General features: G+C 37.6%; 2 protein-coding genes across 2 annotated transcripts in view; both read left to right on the top strand.

Annotated features, from left to right (window-relative positions):
• Positions 1 to 6,330, top strand: part of LOC150080280 (uncharacterized) — a 328,384-nt gene extending 322,054 nt beyond the window's left edge. Inside the window, exons 11-13 of the mRNA XM_090380675.1 lie at positions 4,153 to 4,638; positions 4,726 to 6,185; positions 6,325 to 6,330. Of these exons, the coding sequence (XP_090236801.1) occupies positions 4,153 to 4,638; positions 4,726 to 6,185; positions 6,325 to 6,330 (1,952 nt within the window). The remainder of the gene's footprint in view (positions 1 to 4,152; positions 4,639 to 4,725; positions 6,186 to 6,324) is intronic.
• A 2-nt stretch (positions 6,331 to 6,332) lies between these two features.
• LOC150080279 (uncharacterized) overlaps positions 6,333 to 24,658 on the top strand; it is a 38,716-nt gene continuing 20,390 nt past the window's right edge. The window contains exon 1 of the mRNA XM_090381582.1: positions 6,333 to 6,841. Coding sequence (XP_090237708.1) covers positions 6,480 to 6,841 — 362 coding nt within the window. The 5' untranslated portion in view covers positions 6,333 to 6,479. The remainder of the gene's footprint in view (positions 6,842 to 24,658) is intronic.

Below are 24,658 nucleotides of genomic sequence, written 5' to 3'. Positions count from 1 at the left end.
ATTAGACTGGGGTTCGAGCCTGTGACCACCAAATATGGAGGATGCGGAAAGGTCAGGGAATGACCACTACATATCCCTGGAGCAATATGGCCTTAGTTGCTAATACTCCTAAAAAAAAAAAAAAAAAAGGAGACTACAAACCATTATGATGACTGTTCCTTTCTTAGTTATTGTGAAGAGATACAATGCAAAGAGTTAGAAGGGCATTGTGTATCTTAATGTTCCACCTACTCTTAGACCAGTCCCACATGGAGAAAACTTGCTTATTCCATGCCCTCCTCTTATATTGGAGAGTGAAGCTTCTGAAGATGAAACTGTAGTCTTCACCTATGGACAGGACCCAAAATTATGGCACTCGTGCACTCAGACAGTTCGGTGAGAAGTGGTACTCGCACGGATAAGAATAGGGCATACCCATCTGACTCACCTCCATTTACTCACCGGCAATGATCCTCCTCAGTGTTCACACTGCTCTGAACATCTAACAGTCAAACATATTTTGATTGACTGTCCACACTATCAACCACATCGTACTTCAACACTTCAAAATCTGGCTAGTCTTCAAGAACCGCTGACACTACATCATATCATAGGAGAGGAGGCAAATATTAAGAAACTTTTCTGCTTTCTGAAACAAATTGGGAGTGTATAACCTTTTATGAATAGCTCTCAGAACTGAAATGAATTTGAATTGTTACGTTCTTTATTATTTTCTGATATAACTACGAATAGGCGCACTATAGCCATAGCAGCTAATGTGCCAATAAACAACCATACCACACACATACCTCTTCACCTATGGAGACATTGAGCCCAGCCCTCATCGTGAAATCAGTGATCTGCTAAGAGATTTAAATTTACCAAAGGAATCGGCAGAACTCCTTAGTTCTAGATTTATGAGTTAGTCAAAAAATTTCTTCTAGCACATTGGACATTTTTCTCGTGGTACAGACATACAGAATGAGAACTAGTCCCCTACTTTTCTGAGGGTGATTCGATGGTTTTTTGCAGTAATATAAATGACTTAATGACCTGTTTAGGAATTAGTTACAATCCTACACAGCGGAGACGTTTTATTGACTCAACAAAGAGGAGTCTCAAAGGTGTGTGCTCTACAATGGGTATAAATATGGATCAATTCTAGTAGCTCACTCAGTGCATTTGAAAGAAACATGAAAATTTTAAGAAGTTGTTGACACAATATTAAGTATGAAAAACATGGTTGGTTGGTCCACGCTGACTTTAAATTTATAAATATATTACTTGGATAGCAATCTGGCTGCACAAAAATATCTTTCTTTTTGTGTGAGTGGGACAGTTGGGAAAGGAGTAAGCACTGGGATGTCAAGGTCTGGGCAAAGACCAATAGTTCACCACTGGTAGACCCTAAATGTCCTTCCCCCCCTCCCTTGCATGTCATACTGGGGTTGATGAAACAGTTTGTGAAAGCTTTACCAGGAAGGTCCCTGCTTCAGCTACCTTTGTACTAAATCAATCACCCAAGAGAAGGTAAAACTAGGTATTTTTGTCGTATTTCAAATTTGCAAACTGCTGAGGGACCGAGATTTTGAGGGAACTATGAATAAAAGAGAAAAACAGGCATGGATTAGCTTCAGGCCTGTTGTTGAAAACTTCTTAGGGAACAAGGATAGACTACAAGAATATATAGTCGAAAATATATTGGCAAACTTCAAGAAGCTGGGCTGGACAAATCTTTTGACTGTCATTCATGTATGATTTTTCATTATTTTCCCAACAGTGTGGGGAGACTGAAAAGAAAGAATAAAAGTTTTCCAAAGAAAGTTATGCATGAGGAAATGCTTGCAAATGAATGCACACTCCACATAAATTTAACGAGTAGTTTCCACGGGGCATAAACAATGCTTTGGGATTAATTTCCTTGATTTTAGATTGGACCCCACCATGAATTCCTGCCCATGGTTGCCACATTGTCATAGCCTTGACAGCGGCACAGATTTACATCCACTCCATCCTTTTCTAAATTATTCAAAATTTCTTAATAATGTATCCCCAATTCACAAAGGGGGATCGAAGGGTGACACGAGTAATTACAGACCAGTTAGTTTAACTTCTGTTCCGGGTGAAATAATGGAGTCACTGGTTAAAGATGCATTGCAGGATCATCTAGACAAGACTGCAGCAATAATTCAGACACAGCATGGGTTTGTTAAGGGAAAGTCTTGTCTGACAATGATTGGATATTATGATGTGGTTACAAAGGAACTGGATGCAAAAAATAATTTTGATATCATGTATTTGGATTTCAGGAAAGCTTTTGACACTGTTGCACATGGAAGACTATTGTACAAATTGGAGCAGAATGGTATTAAGGGTAAGTTGCTACAATGGATAAAAGGATGGTTAAGTGGGAGAAGGCAGAGGGTGGTAATCAATGGGTGCTGCTCTTCGTGGACTAATGTTATTAGTGGAGTCCCACAGGGTTCAGTGTTGGGTCCACTGTTGTTTTGTATATTTATCAATGATATTGATGAAGGTATATCAGGCTTAATGTCGAAGTTTGCAGATGATACAAAGGTTGGCAGGGTTGTTAATGGCAGTGTGCTACAACAGGATCTAGATAATTTGGGCAGATAGGCTAAGAAATGGCAACTGAAGTTTAACCTTGACAAATGCAAAGTACTGCATATGGGTAGAAGTAACCCCAGAGAAACGTACCAACTGTGTGGTACTACACTTAAGGTGGTAGAAAATGAAAAAGACCTGGGAGTAATTGTGCAGGCAGATATGAAGGTTTCTGAGCAGTGCAGACAGGCTGCCAGGGCAGGTCATGAGGTTTTGTCAATGATATATAGGAATTTTGCTAGCAGGGAAAAGGAGGTGATTATCCTTCTGTATAAGGCAATGGTCGGGCCACGCCTTGAATACTGCGTACAGGTCTGGAGGCCTCATTTTAGGAAGGATGTAGATTTACTTGAGCATGTACGGAGAAGGGCAACAAGATTGATGAGGGGAATGAAGGGATCCTCTTACCAAGAAAGGCTTAAGTTCTGCAAATTGCAGTGGCTGTAGACTAGGCACCTGCGCAGTGATGTGATTGAGGTGTCTAAGGCCTTGAATGGGTTGAGCACGCTGAATTATGATGCACGCTGAAATTCTGATGGGATCCTTCCACTTGTTCAAATTATGAACCTGGGGGGGCATAAATTCAAATTAAGAAAAGACAGATGTAGAATAGATGTGCGGAAATTTGCCTTTAGCCAGCGGGTGGTTAATTGATGGAACAAACTTCCATCTGTCGTGGAAATTGATAGGTTGAATAAATTTAAGGAGGAACTGGACAGGCATTTGGAGGGAATGGTGTGATATTTTTTTTTTTTTTTTTTTGGCTGATGCTGCATAAACTCATACACATGCTTTCTTGCATCACATGCCACTACTACTACTACATCAAAATTTGCTAAACAGTGATCAAGGTTTTTTTCTGATAGAGGCATTGATATGAATTTTCCCTGTTGAATTATGAATTAAAGAGACCTAATGAAAAGCAAATTGTCCTTTTGCAAAAGAAATGCCAATACCCCACACTATTTAAACAACTTCTCAGAAACTTGTATATTTAGATTGCTGTTGACAGTTATATGTTTACCCAGGTGGCCTTTTCTTTTTTTGTTGTTTTGCTTTCTTAAGTATCTGTATCTGTTATACATTTAATTTACCTGAGTCAGAACTTTCAAATAAGTGCTGCTGCATATAAATGTGTAACAAATTTTGTTGTTTTTTTTTTTTTTTTTATCCTAAGAAGTAGACTAGTTTTTGTGATTAATATCAATTAATATACATTCCCAGAAAAGTAAACAATATATCCCTATGTCTTATAAAATTGAAATTTCTTAAGAAATCTCATTTAGAAATAAAAGTTGGCTTAACAGTTTATGATAATCTCACAGAAAATTCAATTTTCTCAGTGAGTTAAAGCTCATAAATTTTAACTTTCTGGGCATATTCTGTGATATTTTTTATGTTCATCTTATTCTGTTTTTTATCCCCAGCTGTGATAGATAATTTTTTACTTTATATTTAACTTGGTATTGAACTTTGTGTAACAATCCAATTATTCTCTCTCCTGTGTCTTCTTGTATTGTAACTCTTTCTTTTTTATGTATGTTTCAGAAAAGCCACACAAAATCCTGAAATTTCATATGGAAAAACCGGTGTCAGATCACTGTATTAATGTTATTTGTCATATGGCCATTCCAGATCATCAGGAAATTATCAACTCTGAAAATGCTCTCCTAGGAAATTCCAATGATCAAAACAAAGTGCACTTGTTTCAAGAGAAGATGCCATCAACTGCATTATATACTGATATATCACATTTAACAAAAGTGAAAAGAGAGTCACAAATTAACTCCGATGAAAAGTGCTTACCACCTTTATCTGATGTAATTTTCCCTTGTGAAAGTGGTATATCATTAGGTGTTAATGATGCTCATAAAGAATTATACAAATATGAAATGCCTACAAAAGCATCAGAAATTAAACATCTAGTTGGAATTAATAACAGCACAGAGGTCAAAGATAGAATATTATCCCATGCATATTGTAATAGTAGCTCACATTTAGTCTCAAAAGATAGTTTTAAAGTGGGTTATAATGGTAATGCAGTGTATTTAAAAAATGAAAAGTCATTTGAGAAAAATATTAAAGAAGAAAAAGATGATAGAGTTTGTTTTAAAAAAACAGAAAATACTTTCACTAGTAAGGTTTCTAATCAGACTGAAGGGGTCGTTCAAGTTGATAGCAATATACAACAAAAAGTGTATTCACCATTATGGGGGAATTTTTCTACAGAAACTAAAAATTGTAGTTTGCCAAATGTGAATGATCAGAATGACACAAGAATGCTTGTTAAAGGTTTAAATGAATTTGATAAGATTGAGCTTGAGGCTTCTAAAATAGCTGAAAGAGTTGGAAATGAAATGGAAGATTCCATAACTGACTTCACTCAGAGCAGTTGTAGCTTTTTACCTGATTTAAATCCTCCATCTATGATGAGTGATTTAGCAGCACTAAGCATGACAAGTAGTGGATTATCAGATATGATGTCTCTGAGTAGCAAGTTTGGTGATGATGACTTTACAAATGTTAAAAATTATAAAGATAAAAAAATGATTTCGAATCACCAGAAATCTGAAATAACACAAGTACAAAATCCTGAAAATGAAATTTCTACAAACTGTGGTAAAATTCCATTTGGTCGTGAAACAGAACATTCCAATATGAGAAACAGTGAAACATATGAGGTTTTAGACAACATTAAACCACCTTCTGTAATGCAAGAAGTGTCCATGACAAACAGTTGCTGTAGTATAAGTAGTGTTAATTCTGACATATTAGGAAGCATATCACAAGCTAATGGCTCCAGTGCCCAAAACAGTACAGAATTATTTGAGAGACTTAATGCTGCCACTGCTATGGTTCAAGTGTATTCACGTGAACTGTCAAATATTATGACTGGCAGCATGAAAAGTAGCTATAATTCAGATTACTTAGATAATGTTAAACCACCATCTGGTTATCAAGATATTGCAGAAGTAACTGTTGAGGATGGTCAGGAAGGTGGATCAGACACTTTAGCTTCAGATGCTGATGTTGAAGAAGAATTGCCACATGATGATGAAGGTTCCATGCTGTCTACTGATACTGTATATGGGCAACTACATAGTTCATTAGATAAAGACAACCAAAATGATAGCATGGAAAATCTGATTAGTAGTCTTGATACCTTACAGGAAAATAGACATTCATCACTACCAAAAAATAAAGTACTGCAGGGCAAAGCAAGAATAGTTAAGCCAGTTATTCACAGAATTTCGGCAACCCAAGAACAGAAAAAATTATCAAAATTAATTACTGTAAATGATGGTAAAGAGTTACTGGATCTGAACAAAGGTAATGTAGATAGTAAAGTAAGCAAATCACCTACAAAGAATAGTGATGGAACACCTTCTTCAAATGTAAGACCAACAAGAGCATCAACACTTAGAGCTTCTCATAACCAGAAATCCCTTGATACAAGATCAACAATTCACTATGGCACAAAAGTGGCAACTAAACAACATATTAAAAACATGAAAGGAAGAACTTATTGCATTCTCAGAAAAGGTTTACCAAAAAATGTGAATTCATTTCATACAACTTTAGTAAAAAATTCTTCTCACATTACGAGTAATAACAATAAGAGTAGTGCTCATTTAAAAGAACATTCTAAACTATTAAATAAACAAGGAACATTTACAAAGAAACCATGTTCCATAGATTCTTCACAAATGTCTTCTTCAGATTTAAATTCTTCTGTTAATTTAAATAATGAACAATCCTTGATTCAATTACAAAAGAGTGAACCTGATCTTCGTAGTTCTTCAGACAGTGTGATACAGAAGACAGCTTCAAAAAAATATGAACTGTCCCAGAGCATTGACATTAGTGTAAAAAAAATGTATTCATCTGCTCAAAGGAAAGAATTATGTAAAACTGTGAAAAAATCTACTAGTTCTTGTATGTGCAGGCATGAAGTAACCAGAAAAAAGGAACGTCCTGTTTCTCTTTCTGATTCATCTGTCACTGTGACAAAAGTAAATAATGTAGATATATCTAGTAAGGTAACACTTGTGGAAAATTCCACTCTTCCTAAAAAGAAAGAAGTTAACTCTAAAATTGCTTATTTATGGAAAAGGAAAAATATTACTTCACCCAATATGCAGTTTGCCACAAATACTCCCAACAATACTTCCAGAAAGCTTTCTTCGTCTAGAAGCTTTAGTGGTGAAATAACCAAAACCTCAGCAGAGTCATCAAGGTGAGTTGATTTTTCTTATGAAGAATATTTTGTGCTGTGTGCATACACACACACTTTTGCACTTTTGAATGGACTGATCCCAAAAAGCACTATAAGCAGGATTTCATCCCCCCCCATCCTTTTTGGGGGCTATTTTTTATCCATAATTTGGTAGATAACATTGATTCATCTTTTTTTTTTTTTTTTTTTTTTTTTTGTAAGGGTATATATGCAAGTTAAATACCTACATGCTTAATGTACTATGCTTGCTGTTATGGCACCTTCAAAATTTTTGTGCTTAAAAAGAATAAAAAATTTTAAAACAATTTTATTAAATTAAACTAAGCATACCTTGGGTATCACCGTATAAGCGTGATATATATAGTAGTAACATAATAAACATAGCACTAATGAAAATTATTAATGCTATGTTGTACACAAGACACTAATTATTGTATCAGCAAGGAAAGCAGATGAATAATGTTAAATTTAAAATAAGCTGAAGAGAGTGTGCAAATGCAATGATGAATAGCTACCCAACTGAATTGTACAGAGCAGCCTATCTACATTTAAGGACTCAAGTTGAGTATGAAGTAAACATTACCTGCACTTGACAATTTCTGCAAAGTAAACAAACTGTATGATTAATGATTCCTAAAAAATTAGTTTCTATTATAACTTTTCCCAAGTGAAATCAACAGGAAGGAGGGTTATATCCAGGTTTATTTCTTCTTAAGACCTTAAAATAGGCAATATAAATTTGAAATTGTTTAAACAGGAGTACTATAGCCATTAAAAAATGCATGGTGCTTCATAGGATTGATCATGGGGCTACAAATGGTGCTTCACAGGATTGATCCTAGAACCATAAGAAAGCAGCATTAAAAAGTGGGATAGTGCTATAAGCAAGAGGGCTATAGCAAGGGTTTACTGTATATATGATATATGCATGAGTATTAGTTAATGTAAAAGTTAGTCAACAGTTACTGTGTGTGTATGATACAATAATAAAAAGGATTGAATAAAAATTTTTAGAATTTTTTTAAAAATAATATATATATATATATATATATATATATATTAAAGTAACTTTACATTAGGATCACCAACCTAGTACCTGGTTGTTGCTACATTTAGTGCATAGCACAGTCTGGATACATCAAAGCATAGACTCTGCTCATGAGCTGCTATAGAATGACCATGGTATGTTAACCTGTGTTGACCACACTGCATTCCACTGTTGCTGGGAATTTGATGGTATTAGAATATACTGCATCAAATTGTCCATTCTGTGATGTCCTGTGCATACATTTGGTCTGAGATTCCAAGTTAGGCAGAAAGAGAATGAAGAACTTGCTTGGTTGCCTGATGAACCAGTCCAATGCTGCGCAGTTTGTAAAAAATTATAAATAAATATATAATTATAATGTGTATACACCACTTGAGAAATGTCATTTTGCAGTTGTAAAGGAGGAGGGGGAATGTAGTACCGCAATGCTGAAATCCTCAGCTAACAAGTTGGACATGAACATGCAATTATTAATTTATACTTCTCTGCAGGACTGCAGTAGCAGCATTGGATTGGTCCATCAGGCAATCAAGCAAGTTCTCCATCCTCCCATTGACCAACTTTCCCATTTTCATAATACTTGTATTTCAGGAAAGCTTTTGATATTGTTGCACATAAAAGACTGCAGTACAAATTCGAGCATTGTGGCATTAAGGTTAAGCAACTGATCTGAATAAAGGGATGTTTGAGTGGGAGACGATAGAGAGTGGTTATTAATGGACAGCGCTCTTCAATGACCTAATGTTATATTAATAGTAATCGTGGCATGTGATGCAAGAAAGCAAGCATATGAGCTTATGTAGCATCAGCCAAAAAAAATTCGCACAACCATTCCCTTTAAATGTCTGTCCAGTTCCTCCTTAAATTTATTTAACCTATCAACTTCCACGACAGATGGAAGTTTGTTCAAGCAATTAACCACCCACTGGCTAAAGGCAAATTTCCGCACATCTATTCTATAGCTATTTTTCCTCAAATTGAATTTATGTCCCCTTAGGTTTGTAATCTGATCAAGTGGAAGAATCCCATCAGAATTCAGCATGCTCAACCCATTCAAGGCCTTATACACCTCAATCAGATCACCTCCCAGAACTTAAGCCTCTCTTGGTAAGAGGATCCCTTCATTCCCCTCACCAATCTTGTTGCCCTTTTCTGTACACGCTCAAGCAAATCTACATCCTTCCTAAAATGAGGCCTCCAGACTCAATGCGTGGCCTGGCCATTGCCTTATACAGAGGGACAATCACCACCTAATCCCTGCTAGCAAAATTCCTATATATCATTGACTGAACCCCATGACTGCTCTTGCAGCCTGTCTGCATTGTTCAGAAAACTTCATATCTGACTGCACAATTACTTCCAGGTCTTTTTCATTTTCTACCACCCTAAGTGTAGTACTACACAGTTCGTACGTTCCTCTGGAGTTACTTCTACCCATATGCAGTACTTTGCATTTGTCAATGTTAAACTTCAGTTGCCACTTCTCAGCCCATCTTCCCAAATTTTCTGGATTCTGTTGCAGTAGCACACTGCCATTACTGTCATTAACAACCCTGCCAACCTTTGCATCATCTGCAAACTTCGACACTAAGCCTGATATACCTTCATCAATATCATTGATAAATATACAAAACAAATGGACCCAACACCGAACCCTGTGGGACTCCACTAATAACATTGGAAATTGTTATAAGTGGAGTCCACAAAGAGTAGTGCCCATTGATTACCACCCTCTGTCTTCTCCCACTCAACCATCCTTTTATTCATTGTAGCAACTTACCCTTAATACCATTCTGCTCCAATTTGTATAGTAGTCTTCCATGCACAACGGTATCAAAAGCTTTCCTGAAATCCAAGTATATGATACCAAAATTATTTTTTGCATTCAGTTCCTTTGTATGCACATAATAATATTCAATCAAATTTGTCAGACAAGACTTTCCCTTAACAAACCCATGCTGTGTCTGAATTATTGCTGCAGTCTTGTCTAGATGATCCTGCAATGCATCATTAACCAGTGACTCCATTATTTTACCTGAAACGGAAATTAAACTAACTGATCTGTAATTACTTTTGTCACCTTTTATTCCCCTTTGTGAATTAGGGATACATTTGCACATCTCCAGTCCGTGGGGACCTCCCTTGAGTCCAAGGATGCTCTCATAATTATGGCTAAGGGTTTGCTTAGTTCCTTTAATATAACTGGATAGATCCCATCCACCCCAGGTGCCTTTCTTGTGTTTAACTTCAACAATTTCTCCTCCACTTTGCTCTCAGTTATTACAAAATCATTAAGACCCTGCTACAATTTTATAACCTTCTGGCATTTTCAATCCTTAATAACTTCTCATATGTGAACGTAGATGCAAAATACTCATTGTTTGTTTGCTATATGAGCAGGATCATCGACAGTCGAACCATCAATATCAAGTGGACCAATCTGATTCATCCCCTTCCTTTTAGAATTTATATAAGTAAAGAAATCCTTACTGTTTTTCTTAGCATCCTTCGCAAAGATTTCTAGTAATCTGCCTTCGCCTGCCTTTGTGACTTGATTACAGATTAGCTTATATCTGCCATAGGCTCCTGTGTCGCCTGATAATTTATATGCATCCCATGCATTTTTCTTTTCTGAGACAAGTCTCATTAGTTCATTTGACAACCATTTAGGCCTAAACCTTGAACAATAATTCTTAATAGGTATGAAACATTTAGTAGCTTCCATGATTAATTCCTTGAATGCTTCACACGTAGAATTTGCTGTTGGTAACATCATCAGTTTGTCCCATTGTATAGAATTTAAAAACTGTCTGAGACCACTACTCACCTTTATGGAAGCAAAAACCCTTTCCTTTACCCCCTGATGGTAATTATGTCTTTAAATAAATCCCACATCAGTACACTGTGATCACTGCCATCTAGTGGTTCCTTTATCTGCAAATTCTTAATACACGAATGATCACTGCTGATAACCAGATCAAGAGTATTACCTTCTCTGGTTGCCTCTCGAACATGCTGCTGCAGAAAACAATCATCCAATAAATCCACAAAAGTCTTACTAGTGTGTGCAAGTGATCAATCCACAAGTTCCAGTCAATATCTGGGAAGTTAAAATCCCCCATTATAAGATCTTAACAAATTAGGCTGATGGGCTGAGTAATGACAGTTAAAGTTTAACATTGATAAATTCATGGAACTGCATATGGGTAGCAGTAATCCCAGATTAACATACCAGCTATGTGGTACTACACTCAGGGCAGTGGAAAATGAAAAAAGATCTGATCATTATTGAGCAGTGTAAACAAGCTGTCAGAAGAGCTCATGGAGTTTTTGTCTGTGATATACAGGAACGTTGCTAGCAGGGACAAGGAAGATATTTTCCCTTTGTATAAGGCAATGGTTGTTCACCTTGAGTTCTGCATACAGGTGTGGTGGCTTCATTTTAGAAAGGATGTAAATCTGCTGGAATGGGTGTGGAGAAAGGCAACAAGATTGGTGAAGGGAATGAAAGAGTTGTCTTACCAAGACAGTCTTCAGTTCTGCAAATTGCAGCATCTTGAGACTAGGAGCCTGCAAGGTCATTTGATCCAGGTTTTTAAGGCTTTGAATAGATTGTGCAAGCTCAGTGCTGATAGCATCCTTCCTGTTGTGCAAAATAAACACATGAGGGAGCATAAATTCAAGTTCAGGAAGGATGATTTTCAGAATAGATGTGTGGCAGTTTGCCTTTAGCCAATGGATGGTCGATTGCTGCAACAAAATTCTACCTGCTGTTGGCGTGGAAGTGGGCAGTTTAAATAAGTTCAAGGAAGGACTAGACAGATTATTGGAGGGAAGACAAGTGATGTGGGAGGGTTTTTCTTTTTTTTTTTTTCGCTTTATAAGCTTGCTTCCTTGCATTATATGCTGCTGCTGCTGCTTACCACTAATAATAATAATATTAGACCAGTTGAACATGCACAGGACATCAAAGAATGGACCATTTGATGCAATATCATCTAATACCATCAAATTCCCAGCAGCATAATATAACACTCCTGTTTTATATTATGTGGACAAGTTATATCCTTCTTCGTGCTGCTTTTGTCAACGTATGACTGGATTGCATGGGACATCTGGTTGGTGGTTCTTCCACAGTTCATGCTCAATACAAATGAGAAGCAGCTACAAGAGGCATTCAATAAATTATCTACCTAAGGTACTTCCCATAGTTATATTTCAATGATTCATGATTTATCATGTTCCTACATATCTCAACTTGAATCATAGTAATTTTGATGCCACTATGTTTTTAGGTTGTGCTGCTGTAACAGAAAGAAGGACACCTGTATCAAATTATGGATTTGCTGAAATTGGAGCATCATTCAGTCATCAAGTTTCTCACCAAAGAAGGAAATGGGACAAAGGCCATTCATGAAAGGATGTTGGCCATGTATGGCAACAATGTACTTTCACAGTACCAGGTGAAATTCCGGTCAAAACAATTCAAGTGGGGTAGAGAGAGAGAGAGTCCATCGAAGATGATCCACATCCAGGAAGGCCTGTGACAGTGACCACTCCACAAATGCGCCAAGCTGTGGAAATCCCTTGTGCTGAATGACAGATGTTTAAAGGTGCTCCAAATCTCTAGGGAATGTGAAATATCTGAGGAATGAGTTATAACCATCCTCCACAAACATTTGGGGGTGACTAAGGCCAGGGCAAGGTGAGTCCCCAGATTTCTGATTCCAGGGTATAATGTTGTGAGAATTTAGAGTTTTATGGAAGGGATGCTGAAACTTTCATCTCCAGAATTGTTATGGGTGATGCAACAGGGGTTCATCACTGGCAAGTATCAATGCAATGGAAGCACAAGGGTTCTCCCGAACCTAAAAAATTTCGCATACAATCTTCAGGTGGCAAGATTATGGCCACCATTTTTTGAAATGCTGAGGGAATTTTGTACATTCACTACTTGGAACACAAGCAGACAGTCATTGGGAATTCATATGCATCCCTACTGTACAATCTAAGGGAATGTCATAAAGGAAAAATACTACGATAAACTTTTCAGAGGTGTGCTACTTCTTCAAGACAATGCACCAGCGCACAGGTCACATGCTGTTGCTGCTGGTTTGAGAGACTTTGACTTTACAGAACTACCCATCCACTTTACAGTTTCAGTCTGGCTCCAGTGACTATTTCCTGTTTTGACACCTCGAGAAAGACGTACATGGACGTTGCTTTGCTGATAATAATGAACTGAGGTCTGCTGTTTCTGCATTCTTTGATGGACAGGACAAAGAATTTTATTTGTCTGGTATTTCCTCATTGCCAACAAAATAGAACAAGTGTATTGAAGTTCAGGGGAGTAACACTGCAAAATTAAAAACAGATTTTTACCTCTATCTCATTTCCGTCGTAGGTAGGTAGATAATTTATTGAACGCCCCTCATATATGGGAACACTGTACAAAGGTGGTCCTGTAAGATACTCATCTCCACTAATCTAGGTCCATTGATCAACTCCTAGTGTAACTCAGTCAGGTTATGTATTTCACCTGTTCATGTAGAATGAGTATACTGATTGCGTTAGCCCTAGACTCTGTTCATTATATAGATAATGTGTGCTACACAACACTTCTCTATATAAGGGCAGAGTCTAGGACTACACCTTTTTCCCCACTGTTGTGGTAAAAAGGCTATTAATTTTGGAGATATAAAGAATGTGACTAAAGGAGATCAGGCTGGATATCATGTAATATGAGATGAAATAACTGCATCTTCTCAGCTTTTTCTATCTTTTCTTCTTATTCTTATTCATCCACAGATGAAGAAAGACCAGAAGAAAAGGTCAAATTACAAGAAGCAGAAGTTGCTTGATACTCTTGTTAAATTTGCTGATTCTGATTTTAATGCTCTAAGAGAACGTTATGAAATGGCATGGCAATAGGACCTATACTCAGCATTTTCTGATTTCTTATAAAAAAGATAATACAATTGAGGAGGGATGTTCTACATATGTTCATTATCAAAGAATAAAAATTTTAACATTTTACATATTAATTAAAATTTATTGTTTTAAAAATCTTATTATTAATGTTCTACTAGATTTGAACTCTTTGAATTCAATTCTGTTTTATATATAAACATTTTAATTATATTTAATATTTAAATACAATTAAAATGTTTATATATTTTAACTATATTTTATAATTAAATATTTCGTCACATTTGCATTCTAATGCCATCTCAATTAACGTATTTTGATGGATGGTGAATAACTTTGCTAGTTACAACTGGAAAATTTTTATATTCTGTAATTCAAACTTTTGCTGATTTCAACTACCCCCATCCCTCATTGTCTCTGAATTCATCATCATCATCATCATCATCAACCATTTTCAATCCACTGCAGGATGAATTCCTCTCCAGCAACTTTCCAGTTCCTTCTGTTTTGAGCACTGGCCATCCATTTACTACCCAAAAACTCATGAATTTCATCTATCCATCTCCACCTTTGTCTTCCAGGTTTTCTTCTAGCCCTTCTTGGTACCATTCTGTTATTTTCTTAGTCCATCTGTCATCATGTCTTCGAGCTATGTGTCCTGCCCAAGACCATTTTAGTTCTTTAGTTTTGATAAGAATGTCCTTTACTTGAGTTTGCTGCCTAATCCATGTGTTTCTCTTCTTATCTAACAGTCTGATTCCCAATATAATTTTTTCCATTCTTCACTGTGTAGTTCTCAGCTTCTCTTCCATTCTTTTGGTGAGTGACCAAGTTTCACTTCCATAAGTCATGGTGGGGAGTATACATTGGTTCATTATTTTACGTTTCAGACAAACTGGGATATTGCTCTTCAGTATGTGACTATATTTCCTGAATGCTATCCATCCAAAATTTATTCTTCTCTTGACTTCCAGCCATTTATCATTATTACAGCTAATAACTTGTCCCAGATAAGTATATGACTCCACCTTTTCAATTACTGCTCCTTCAATCATTATTTCCCTTTCCGTGGCATACTTGTTCATCATTACTTTTGTTTTAGCCATATTCACCTTTAGTCCAAAATCCTTACTAACTGTGCATAACTGATTAAGATTTTCCTCTAATTCTTTGGGATCGTGGCTTATAACCACAATGTCATCTGCAAATCGTAAATGGTTTAGGTACTCTCCGTTCACATTGACTCCTTTCTGCGACCAGTCTAATCTTCTGAAAGCTTCCTCAAGGGCAGCAGTAAACAGCTTCGGAGATATTGTGTCTCCTTGTCGAACTCCTTTCTCGATTTTAAATTTCCTACTGTCTTTGTCTAGTCTAATAAAGGAGGTAGCACTCTCATTTTCTTCAAAATCATAATATATGGGGTATCTATGCCTTGTCTTTCCAGTGCCCGAAACATTGCCTTATGCTGTATGGAGTCAAATGCCTTTTCATAATCCACAAATGCCAGGCATAATGGTGTTTTATATTCATTTGCTTTCTCCATTAGCTGTGATATTACGTGAAGGTGATCCATAGTTGAGAATTCTGTCCCAAAGCCAGCTTGCTCTTTTGGTTGATTCTCATCAAGTATTCTTTCTAATCTGTTAGTAATGACCCTTGTGAACAACTTGTAGATGTGGGATAACAAGCTAATTGGTCTATAATTTCCAATTTCTGATTTATCTCCTTTCTTATGCAGCAAAACTATGATTGCATTATTCCACTGCTTAGGCGTCACACCTTTTCTAATGCACTTTGTGAAGAGCCTTGCCAGTTTTTGTGTTATGTCTCTTCCTCCCAATTTCAACAACTCTACAGTAGCTTCATCTTCCCCCGGGGCTTTCCGATTCTTCATTTTCTTCAATGCATGTTCTACTCATCAGGAAGAATATCGGGTATGTCGTATGTGTTGCTACTTTGCAATCCATCTTCCCCACTGCTGGTATCATTCCCTCGTTCCTTGTATAATTCTCTATAGTAGTCTTCTGCTATTTGAATTATGCCTTCTCTGCTGTTTATAAGTACACCATCGCTATTCTTCAGTTTCAGTATCATTTGTCTTTCTGTATTACTGCTCATGGCTGCTGATTTAAATCCTTTGTTTTCCCTTAATGCTTGTTCTACTTTTCTTGTGTTAAATCTTCTTATGTCCTTTCTGAGTCTCTTTCTAATGGCTTTGCATAACTCAGTATACTCAATTTTCTCCCTGTCAGTGTTTTTCTTGCTCTTCATTTGTCGTCTTCGGTTCATCATGACAAGTGTTTCTTGACTAATTTTTTCTTCTTTGGATTTCTGTTTCCCTATAGGTTTCTTGGGCTTTATCACTTTCAGAAAGTTGTAATATTCCTCGTCGATATCTTAGTCCTGAGCAGTCTGCAGAAGCTCAAACTTGTTTTAAGTTCCAGTACATACTGCTTTTTCTCCTCCTCTGTTATCTCAAAGACCTTTGTATTATTTACTCGAGTCAGTTTTTTCCTTTCCTTTCCTACATCTATATCAAGTGTACATCTTACCATTGTGTGATCACTTCCAACATTTACCTTATTCAGGACAGTAACATCATTCACAATATATCTTCTGTTAGTGAGGATGAAGTCGATTTCATTAATTGTTAATCCATTTGGACTCTTCCATGTCCACTTTCTGTTCACCCTTTTCTTGAAAAAAGTGTTCATTACTGACAGTCCTTGAGATTCTGCAAATTCCACAAGTCTTTCACCTCTTTTATTTCTTTCACCAATTCCAAAATTTCCTATAGTTCCTCTTTCTGCGCTGTTTTGCCTTTTTCCAACCTAAGCATTGAAGTCCCCCATAATAATAGTGGGTTTTCTGCTCATCTAGAAGACTTAATTTCAGTGTACATTTCTTCAACCTCTTCATCATCTTGGCTTGATGTTGGTGCATAAATCATTATAATCTTTAGCTTGTACCTCTTAGAAATCTTGAGTATTAGCCTTGACACCCTTGGTGATGTACTTTTGAATTCCAAAATGTTGTTTTTAAAATCTTTATGGACCAGAAACCCAACTCCACCTTCACTCCTTTCACTGTTTCCATTGGTGTACAGCAGATTTCCACTTGGTAAACTTATAAGTGATTCATTTCTTCTTCTTGTTTCAGCCAAACCGATGATATTCCAATTCACATTTTCTAATTCCTTTTCCAGCTCTAATATCCTGTCTTCACCGATGAGTGATCGTGCGTTATAACAGGCCAAGTTCAGTTTCCGTGCATGGCAGCCTGGTCGTACCCAGAGATTCTTAGCACCCTCTGCTTCCACTCTGATCCTCTCGCTGCCGTAAGAGGGAGAGTGAAAGCTGCTGGGGACTGAGGGCCATTTGTATTGTTGTGCTCTCATGCTGGAGGGTTTGGTCTTTTCCTCTTCACGCTGACCAGGCGTCTTGAAGAGTCTCTGAATTATTGAAGCTTTACTGTACATCTGCCTTCAACTCTATACATCTTTCTCGAATAAAGCAGATCTTACTTCAAGTTATACTAAAGGATGACTGGCACTCACGCACATTGCAAATTTCTATTATATCCATTATCCCACATTTCACTGCAAGTCACGTTGCTCTTTTGTATACCATATTAAAAGTGAATATGCAACCAAAGCTAATGGGTGATTTAGTTTTTTTCATTCTTTGCATAGATACTGGTTTCTTCAAAGTATTGGTTTAGCAATTTATCTGTTATATATATCTTTAATCCTCTCAGCTCATCCGATTCGTGGAGGGGATGAAGATTGTTTAAAGGGGGATTTTTTTTTTAAGCTATATATACTTGCTTTCTTGCATCATTTGCTACCACTAATACTAATTCCCCTCCCCATATTGTCTTGAGCAATGTTTTCTTGAATTAGTAAATTTATTACCATATTGTAGCACCTCCGTAGCCAGGTGGGTAGGAGCAACAGTGCTTAGCACACGCTTCTTGATTAGACCGGGGTTCGAGCCCGTGACCACCAAATACGGAGGATGCTGAAAGGTCAGGGAATGACCACTGCGTATCCCCGGAGCAATATGGCCTTAGTTGCTAATGCTCCTAAAAATCAAAATAACAAACCATATTGCGTTCTTATTATTATTCTATAATTTTCACCTTTATTGTACACTCATTACTACTAAGCTGGACAAACTCAGACCTGATATCCCCACACTAGCTGTAACCTGTTATATCTTTGCACAAAACTGCCTTAAATGGTACCAACAGTGATGTCTGAATACTGTGTAAATGATTATATTAGTAGTGGCACATGATGCAAGAAAGTAAGGTTATATGACCTTAGCCGCAGCCTGGAAAATAAGATGCAGGATATTTCAGAGACTGCTGGGAATCATTGGGGTACAAGTAAACACATGGGTTGTGTTAGGGTAGCTAAGAAAAAGAACAGGTGCATGTATACTTGTGTGTACACCAATGCTAGGAGTTTAGTAAATAAATTTGATGAATTTGAGGTATTGCTCAAAACATCAAAGGCAGATATTGTGGGGATTTCAGAGACATGGTGTCACACAGATATAAGAAATGCAGAACTGGAATTTGGGGAGTACAATGTCTACAGAAAGGATAGACAGGATAGGAAGGGAGGAGGGGTTATGCTATTAGTTAAAAAACACATAAAATCCAAGGAAGTGAAGCCAGTCGACATCGCTGGACAGTGCAGTGTCGAGTCAGTTTGGTGTGACATAAGCATTGGGAGATCAAAATTGAGAGTAGGAGTGTGCTATAGGCCTAATGACTCTGATGAGTATAATAAGAAACTGTTCGGAGAAATAGAGTGGGCCAGTAAATCAGAGAGTCTTATAATGGGGGATTTTAATTTCCCAGATATTGACTGGAATTTGGGGGCTGGTCACTCACACAGTAGCAAGGCTTTTGTGGATTTATTGGATGATTATTTTCTACATCAGCATGTTCGGGAGGCAACTAGAGGGAGTAATACTCTTGATTTGATTATCAGTAGTGATTCTTCATGCATTAAGAATCTGCAGATAAATGAACCACTTGGTGGCAGTGATCACAGTGTGCTGAAGTGGGAGTTACTCAAAGAGGTAACTACCATTAGGGGTAAAGGGAAGGGGTATTGCTTTCGTAAAGGCGACTACAATGGACTGAGACAGTATTTAAATTCTATACAGTAGGATCAACTGATGATATTGCCAACAGCAAATTCAAAATGGGAAGCATTCAAAGAACTTATTGTGGAAGCTACTAGGCTTTACATACCAACTAAGAAATATTGTTCAAGGTTTAGGCCTAAATGGTTGTCAGATGAACTATAATGAGGCATATGGCAGAGAAGAAAAATGCATGGGATACATACAAATTAACACGTGACACGGACGCCTATGATAGATACAAGTTGATCTGTAACCAAGTTACAAAGGAGGTTAGGCAGGCGAAGGCAGATTACGAGAGATCCTTGGCAAGGGATGCGAAGAAAAACAGCAAAGAGTTCTTTACTTATGTAAACTCTAGAAGGAAGGGGATGAATCAGATTGGTCCACTTGAGATCGATGGGTCAACTGTTGATGACCCTGCTCGGGTAGCTAACAAACTAAATGAATATTTTGCATCGACATTCACACATGAGGAGTTATTCAGCGAGGGGAATGCCAGAGGTGTATTCAACTCTAGCAGTAAGCTAGAGAATCTTGTAATAACTGAGAGCAAAGTGGAGGAGAAATTGTTGAAGATAAACACAAGAAAGGCACCTGGGGTGGATGGGATCTATCCAGTTATATTAAAGGAGGCAGCAAAGGAGGTAAGCAAACCCTTAGCCATAATTATGAGAGCTTCCTTGGACTCAGGGGAGGTACCCATTGACTGGAGATGTGCAAATGTGACCCCAATTCACAAAGGGGGATCAAAGGCTGACACAAGTAATTATAGACCTGTGAGTTTAACTTCTGTTACCGGAAAATTAATGGAGGCACTGGTGAAAGAAGCACTGCAGGATCATCTAGACAAGACTTCAGTTATAGCTAGGACACAGCATGGTTTTGTTAAGGGGAAGTCTTGCCTGACCAATTTGATTGGATACTATGATGCAGTCACAAAAGAACTGGATGCAGGGAATAACTTTGATATTATATACTTGGATCTTAGAAAGGCTTTTGATACTGTTGCACATGGAAGACTGCTGCACAAATTGGAGCAGTGTGGCATTGGAGGCAAGTTGCTGCTATGGATAAAGGGGTGGTTGAGGGGGAGAAGACAGAGAGTGGTAATCAATGGACACTGCTCATCGTGGACTAATGTTATTAGTGGAGTCCCTCAGGGTTCAGTATTGGGGCCTTTATTGTTTTCTGTATTTATAAATGATATTGATGATGGTATATCAGGCTTAATGTCCAAGTTTGCAGATGATACGAAGATTGGCAGGGTTGTCAAGGACACTACTGACACTATGCTGCTGCAACAGGATTTGGAAAGGTTGAGCAGATGGGCTTCGAGGTGGCAAATGAAGTTTAACATTGACAAATGTAAAGTACTACATATGGGAAACAGCAACCCCAGAGCAACGTATCAACTCTGTGGTACTACACTGACAGTGGTAGAGAATGAAAGGGACCTGGGGGTGGTGGTGCAGGCAGATATGAAGTTCTCTGAGCAGTGCAGACGAGCTGCAAGAGTAGCTCATGGTGTATTGTCAATGATATATAGGAATTTTTCTAGCAGGGATAAGGAGGTGATTATTCCCTTGTATAAGGCAATGGTCAGGCCACACCTAGAGTACTGTATACAGGCCTGGAGGCCTCATTTCAGGAAGGATGTAGAGCTGCTGGAATGAGTACAGAGAAGGGCAACTAGATTGGTGAATGGGACAAAGGGGTTCTCTTACGAAGAAAGGCTTAAGTTTTGCAAATTACAGTGTCTGGAAACTAGGCACCAGCGGGGTGATCTGATAGAGGTGTACAAAGCCTTGAATGGTTTGAGCATGCTCAATGCTGATGGGATTCTTCCTCTAGCTCAGAAAAATCACCTGAGAGGGCATAAATTCAAATTGAGGAAAGACAGATGTAGGATAGATGTGCGGAAATTTGCCTTTAGCCAGCGGGTGGTTGGTGGGTGGAACAGACTTCCATCCCTTGTCGTGGAAGTTGATAGCCTAAATAAGTTTAAGGCTCAGCTGGACAGGTATTTCGAACGAACAGAGGGGTGAAGTGGAAGTGGTTATTTTTATTTATTTATGTTACTTTTTTTTTTTTTTTTTTTTTTTTTGGCTGATGCTGCATAAGCTTGCTTTCTTGCATCAAATGCCTCTACTAATGCTAATGCTAATGCTAATGACATCAGCAACAAAAAAAAAAAAAAAAAAAACTTTCCACATCACCTGCCCATCCCCTCCAATAGTTTGTCCAGTTCCTCTTTGAGTTTATTCAAACTGCCCACTTCCAGTTGGAAGTTTTTTCCAACAAACAACTACCTGCTAGCTGAAGGCAAACTTCTGCACAGTTATCCCACAACCATCCTTCCTCATTTTAAAGTTATGTTCCCCCCTCCCCCCCGTATGTGTTGTCTTAGCAAAAGAAGGAATGCCATCAGCATTGAGTTTACTCAATACATTCAAAGCCTAAAATACTTCAATCAGATCACCTCACTGAAGCCTTTCTTGGTAAAAGTGTCCTCTTATTCTCCTCACCAATCTCATTGCTCTTCTCTTTCCCATTCTAGCAGATACCTGCTTCCTAAAATGAAGCCTTCAAACATGTGTACATTAGTGAAAATGTGGCCTATTACAATGGAATAATGACCTCCTTAACCCTGATAGCAAAATTCCTCTATATCACTGACAACATCCCATGAGCTGTCCTGACAGCCTGGCTGTATTGCTCAGAGAACTTCATATCTGACTGCATAATTTGGTCTTTTTCATTTTCCACTACTGTGAGTGTAGTACTACATATTACCCTTTGATTACTGATACCCATGCAAAGTTAAGAAGTATATTTAATCTAAGACATTGCATCCAGTCGACATGGGGGTTGGGGTCCACAGCAATACTGAATCAGACTATTGTGACATATACACTGAAAAAACAAAAATGAGATTAGGAGTAATGTTATAGGCCTAATGACTGTGATGAGTCATTAGACCTATAACAGCTATACAGAGAAGTAGAGAGGGTCAATAAATTGACTGCAACTTGTGGTCACTCACACACTAGCAAGGCTATTATGGATTTATTGCTTGACTTTTTTACGGAAGCATGTTAAAGAAACAACAAGAGGAAGTAATATTCTTGATGTGATTATGAGCAGTGATTTTTCATGCATTAAGAACCTGCAAGTAAAAGAATGCTCTGGGTGGAAGCAATCAACGTGTGCTGATGTGGGATTTATTTAAAGATGTAACTACCATCAGAGGTAAAGAGAAGGGCTTTGGCTTTCAACTACAGTGATCTCAGACAGTTTTTAAATTATATACAGTGGAACCATCTGATGATTTTACCAACAGCAAATTCTAAATGGGAAGCATTCAGGGAGGTGCTCATAGAAGCTACTTGATTTTTCATACCAACTAAGAAATGCCATTGTATTTCTTAGTTTGTATACAGAAGGCTATAGTAGATATAAACTAATCTGTAACCAAGCTACAAATGAGGTTATACACAAGCTAAGGCAGATTACAAGAAGGCTCTTACAAAGAATACCAAGAAAAGCAGTAAAGACTTCTTTACTTATATTAACAGTATAAGGAAGGGGTTGAATCACATTTGTCCACTTGATGTTGATGATTTAACTCTTGATCATCCTGTTCAGATTTTGACAAACTGAATAGGTAGTTTACATCTACACTCACACTACTTCTTTGCACAAAATCTGCCTTAACTGGTGCCAACAGTGATATCTGAATACTGTGCAAAGATTATATTAGTATTAGTAGTGGGCAAATGATGCAAGAAAGCAAGCTTATACAACGTCAGCATCAAAAAAAAAAAAAAGGGAGGAGTTCTTTAGAGAGGGGAATACCAGATGTTCATAGAAATCTTACAGGCAGCTTAATGATTTTGTAATAACTGAGGAAAGTAGAAAAGAAATTGTTGAAGTTAAACATAAGAAAAGCACCTGGGGTGGATAGGATCAACCCATTTATATTAAGGATGGCAGCAAATGAGGCAAACAAACCCATTAGCCTTAATTATGAGAGCACCTTTGGACTCAGGGGAAGGATACATTTGTACATCCCCATGGACTGGAGATGTACAAATGTATCCCCAATTTTAAGAGGATCAAAAAGTGACATGAGTAATTGCAGACTTGTTAGTTTAACTTCTGTTTCAAGGAAAATAATAATAATAATAATAACTCTTTATTATATACAGAAGGCACATTGCTGTATATAACTCCCTTCACGGCTACAAGCCAGGGGTTTACATAAAAGAAATTACACAACATAATAAACAAAGATAAAAATGACAAAAAACAGTACTATGACTCCAGAAAGGTTTGAACACCGGAGTGATGGATCCATGGCAGTGATGGACAGGTCCTCGGGAGCAGGTTCTAATGTCCTGTGATGTGGTCCTGGGAAGGAAGTTGACCGAGTATGTTCTGCCTGTATTTCTCATCTGCTGTGAACTTGTAGAGGTCGCCATCCAAGGAGTGTATGTCCTGCAGCATTTGCACCGGTAGGAACCGATCAGATAACTTTAACCGGTTTGGAATGGCCCTAAGGCTTGGGACCTGGATTGTCCATCCGGATTTAGCCCAGAAATCTGGTACTGAAATAATGCTGACCATCATTTTGACAGCAAAGATGAGCCTTCACTCTCGTGAATGATGGCAGGAAGATGTCTTTGTGTTGAGAGAGTCTTGAGAGCTGCCATCATCTGGGTGGTCCTCCGTGCAGGGGGAAGCCAAAATTTCCAAATGACCCACTTTAATAGCCAGAGTTCCCCCACGAAAATCCATCTAAGTTGGGTCGTAGCAGTTGAAATCCAAACTTCGGTGCCAAAGAGTGTGGCTAGGTAAACACGTCTTAATATATCTGCACCCAACAGCCTGCTCATGGATGTGCATAAGTTGTTGTTTAATCATCCACCGGAGTCAACAGAACTTTATTTGCTGGTGGTCTATGTGCGGTAGAAAGGAGAGCTTTTGATCAAAAATAATGCCAATATCTGTATGTTGTTGGACGGCAGAAATCGCGGATCCTCTTAAAATGGGTTGCACTGTTGTTGGATTCCATTTGAGAGAGAAAGTCAACTGTTTTCGGATCAGGAATGAGAGTAGCCTTGTTCAGGCGAAGTTTTTACGGCTCCGGAAAAAAGTTTTTTCTTCTGTTTTATTAACTTAAATTGGTATATTAACTTATTTTCTAGAGTAGCTTTATATTCCTAGTTACGATACTTAGTTTAAATTTTAACTTGGATAGAGATTTGGTAGGTTATTACTTAGTATCGGTATGGGTATCCAATCCACTTGTTTTTTTTTTTTTTAAGTTTTGCAGATCTGGCGAACGGAAAATTTTTTTAGCTATATTTAGCCGCTTTATTGACCAATTGTATAATAAATTATTTTTTGTAAGTAGCTTATAGATCTAGTCAAGATCCTTGGTTTATTCTGAATTGAGACAGCGAGATTTTGGAAGTTAATTAATACATAAGTGTCCGTAGATTTACCGTTCATAACTTGGCACCATTGTTATACGATACAATGTTATATTCCCGAACTAGATAGCGTTAGTGTTCACAATGTTAAATTAATACACCAACCGTTTAGATTAACATAGTTTAATATTTACAAAAATAATGGATATTATAAAATAATCTATTTACAATGACTGACTTACTA

The sequence above is a fragment of the Mastigoproctus giganteus genome, chromosome 9, assembly GCF_048544385.1.
Source record: "Mastigoproctus giganteus isolate SK-2022 chromosome 9, ASM4854438v1, whole genome shotgun sequence".
Taxonomy (NCBI): Eukaryota; Metazoa; Arthropoda; class Arachnida; order Uropygi; family Thelyphonidae; genus Mastigoproctus; species Mastigoproctus giganteus.
This window is presented reverse-complemented; position numbering and strand designations above follow the sequence as displayed.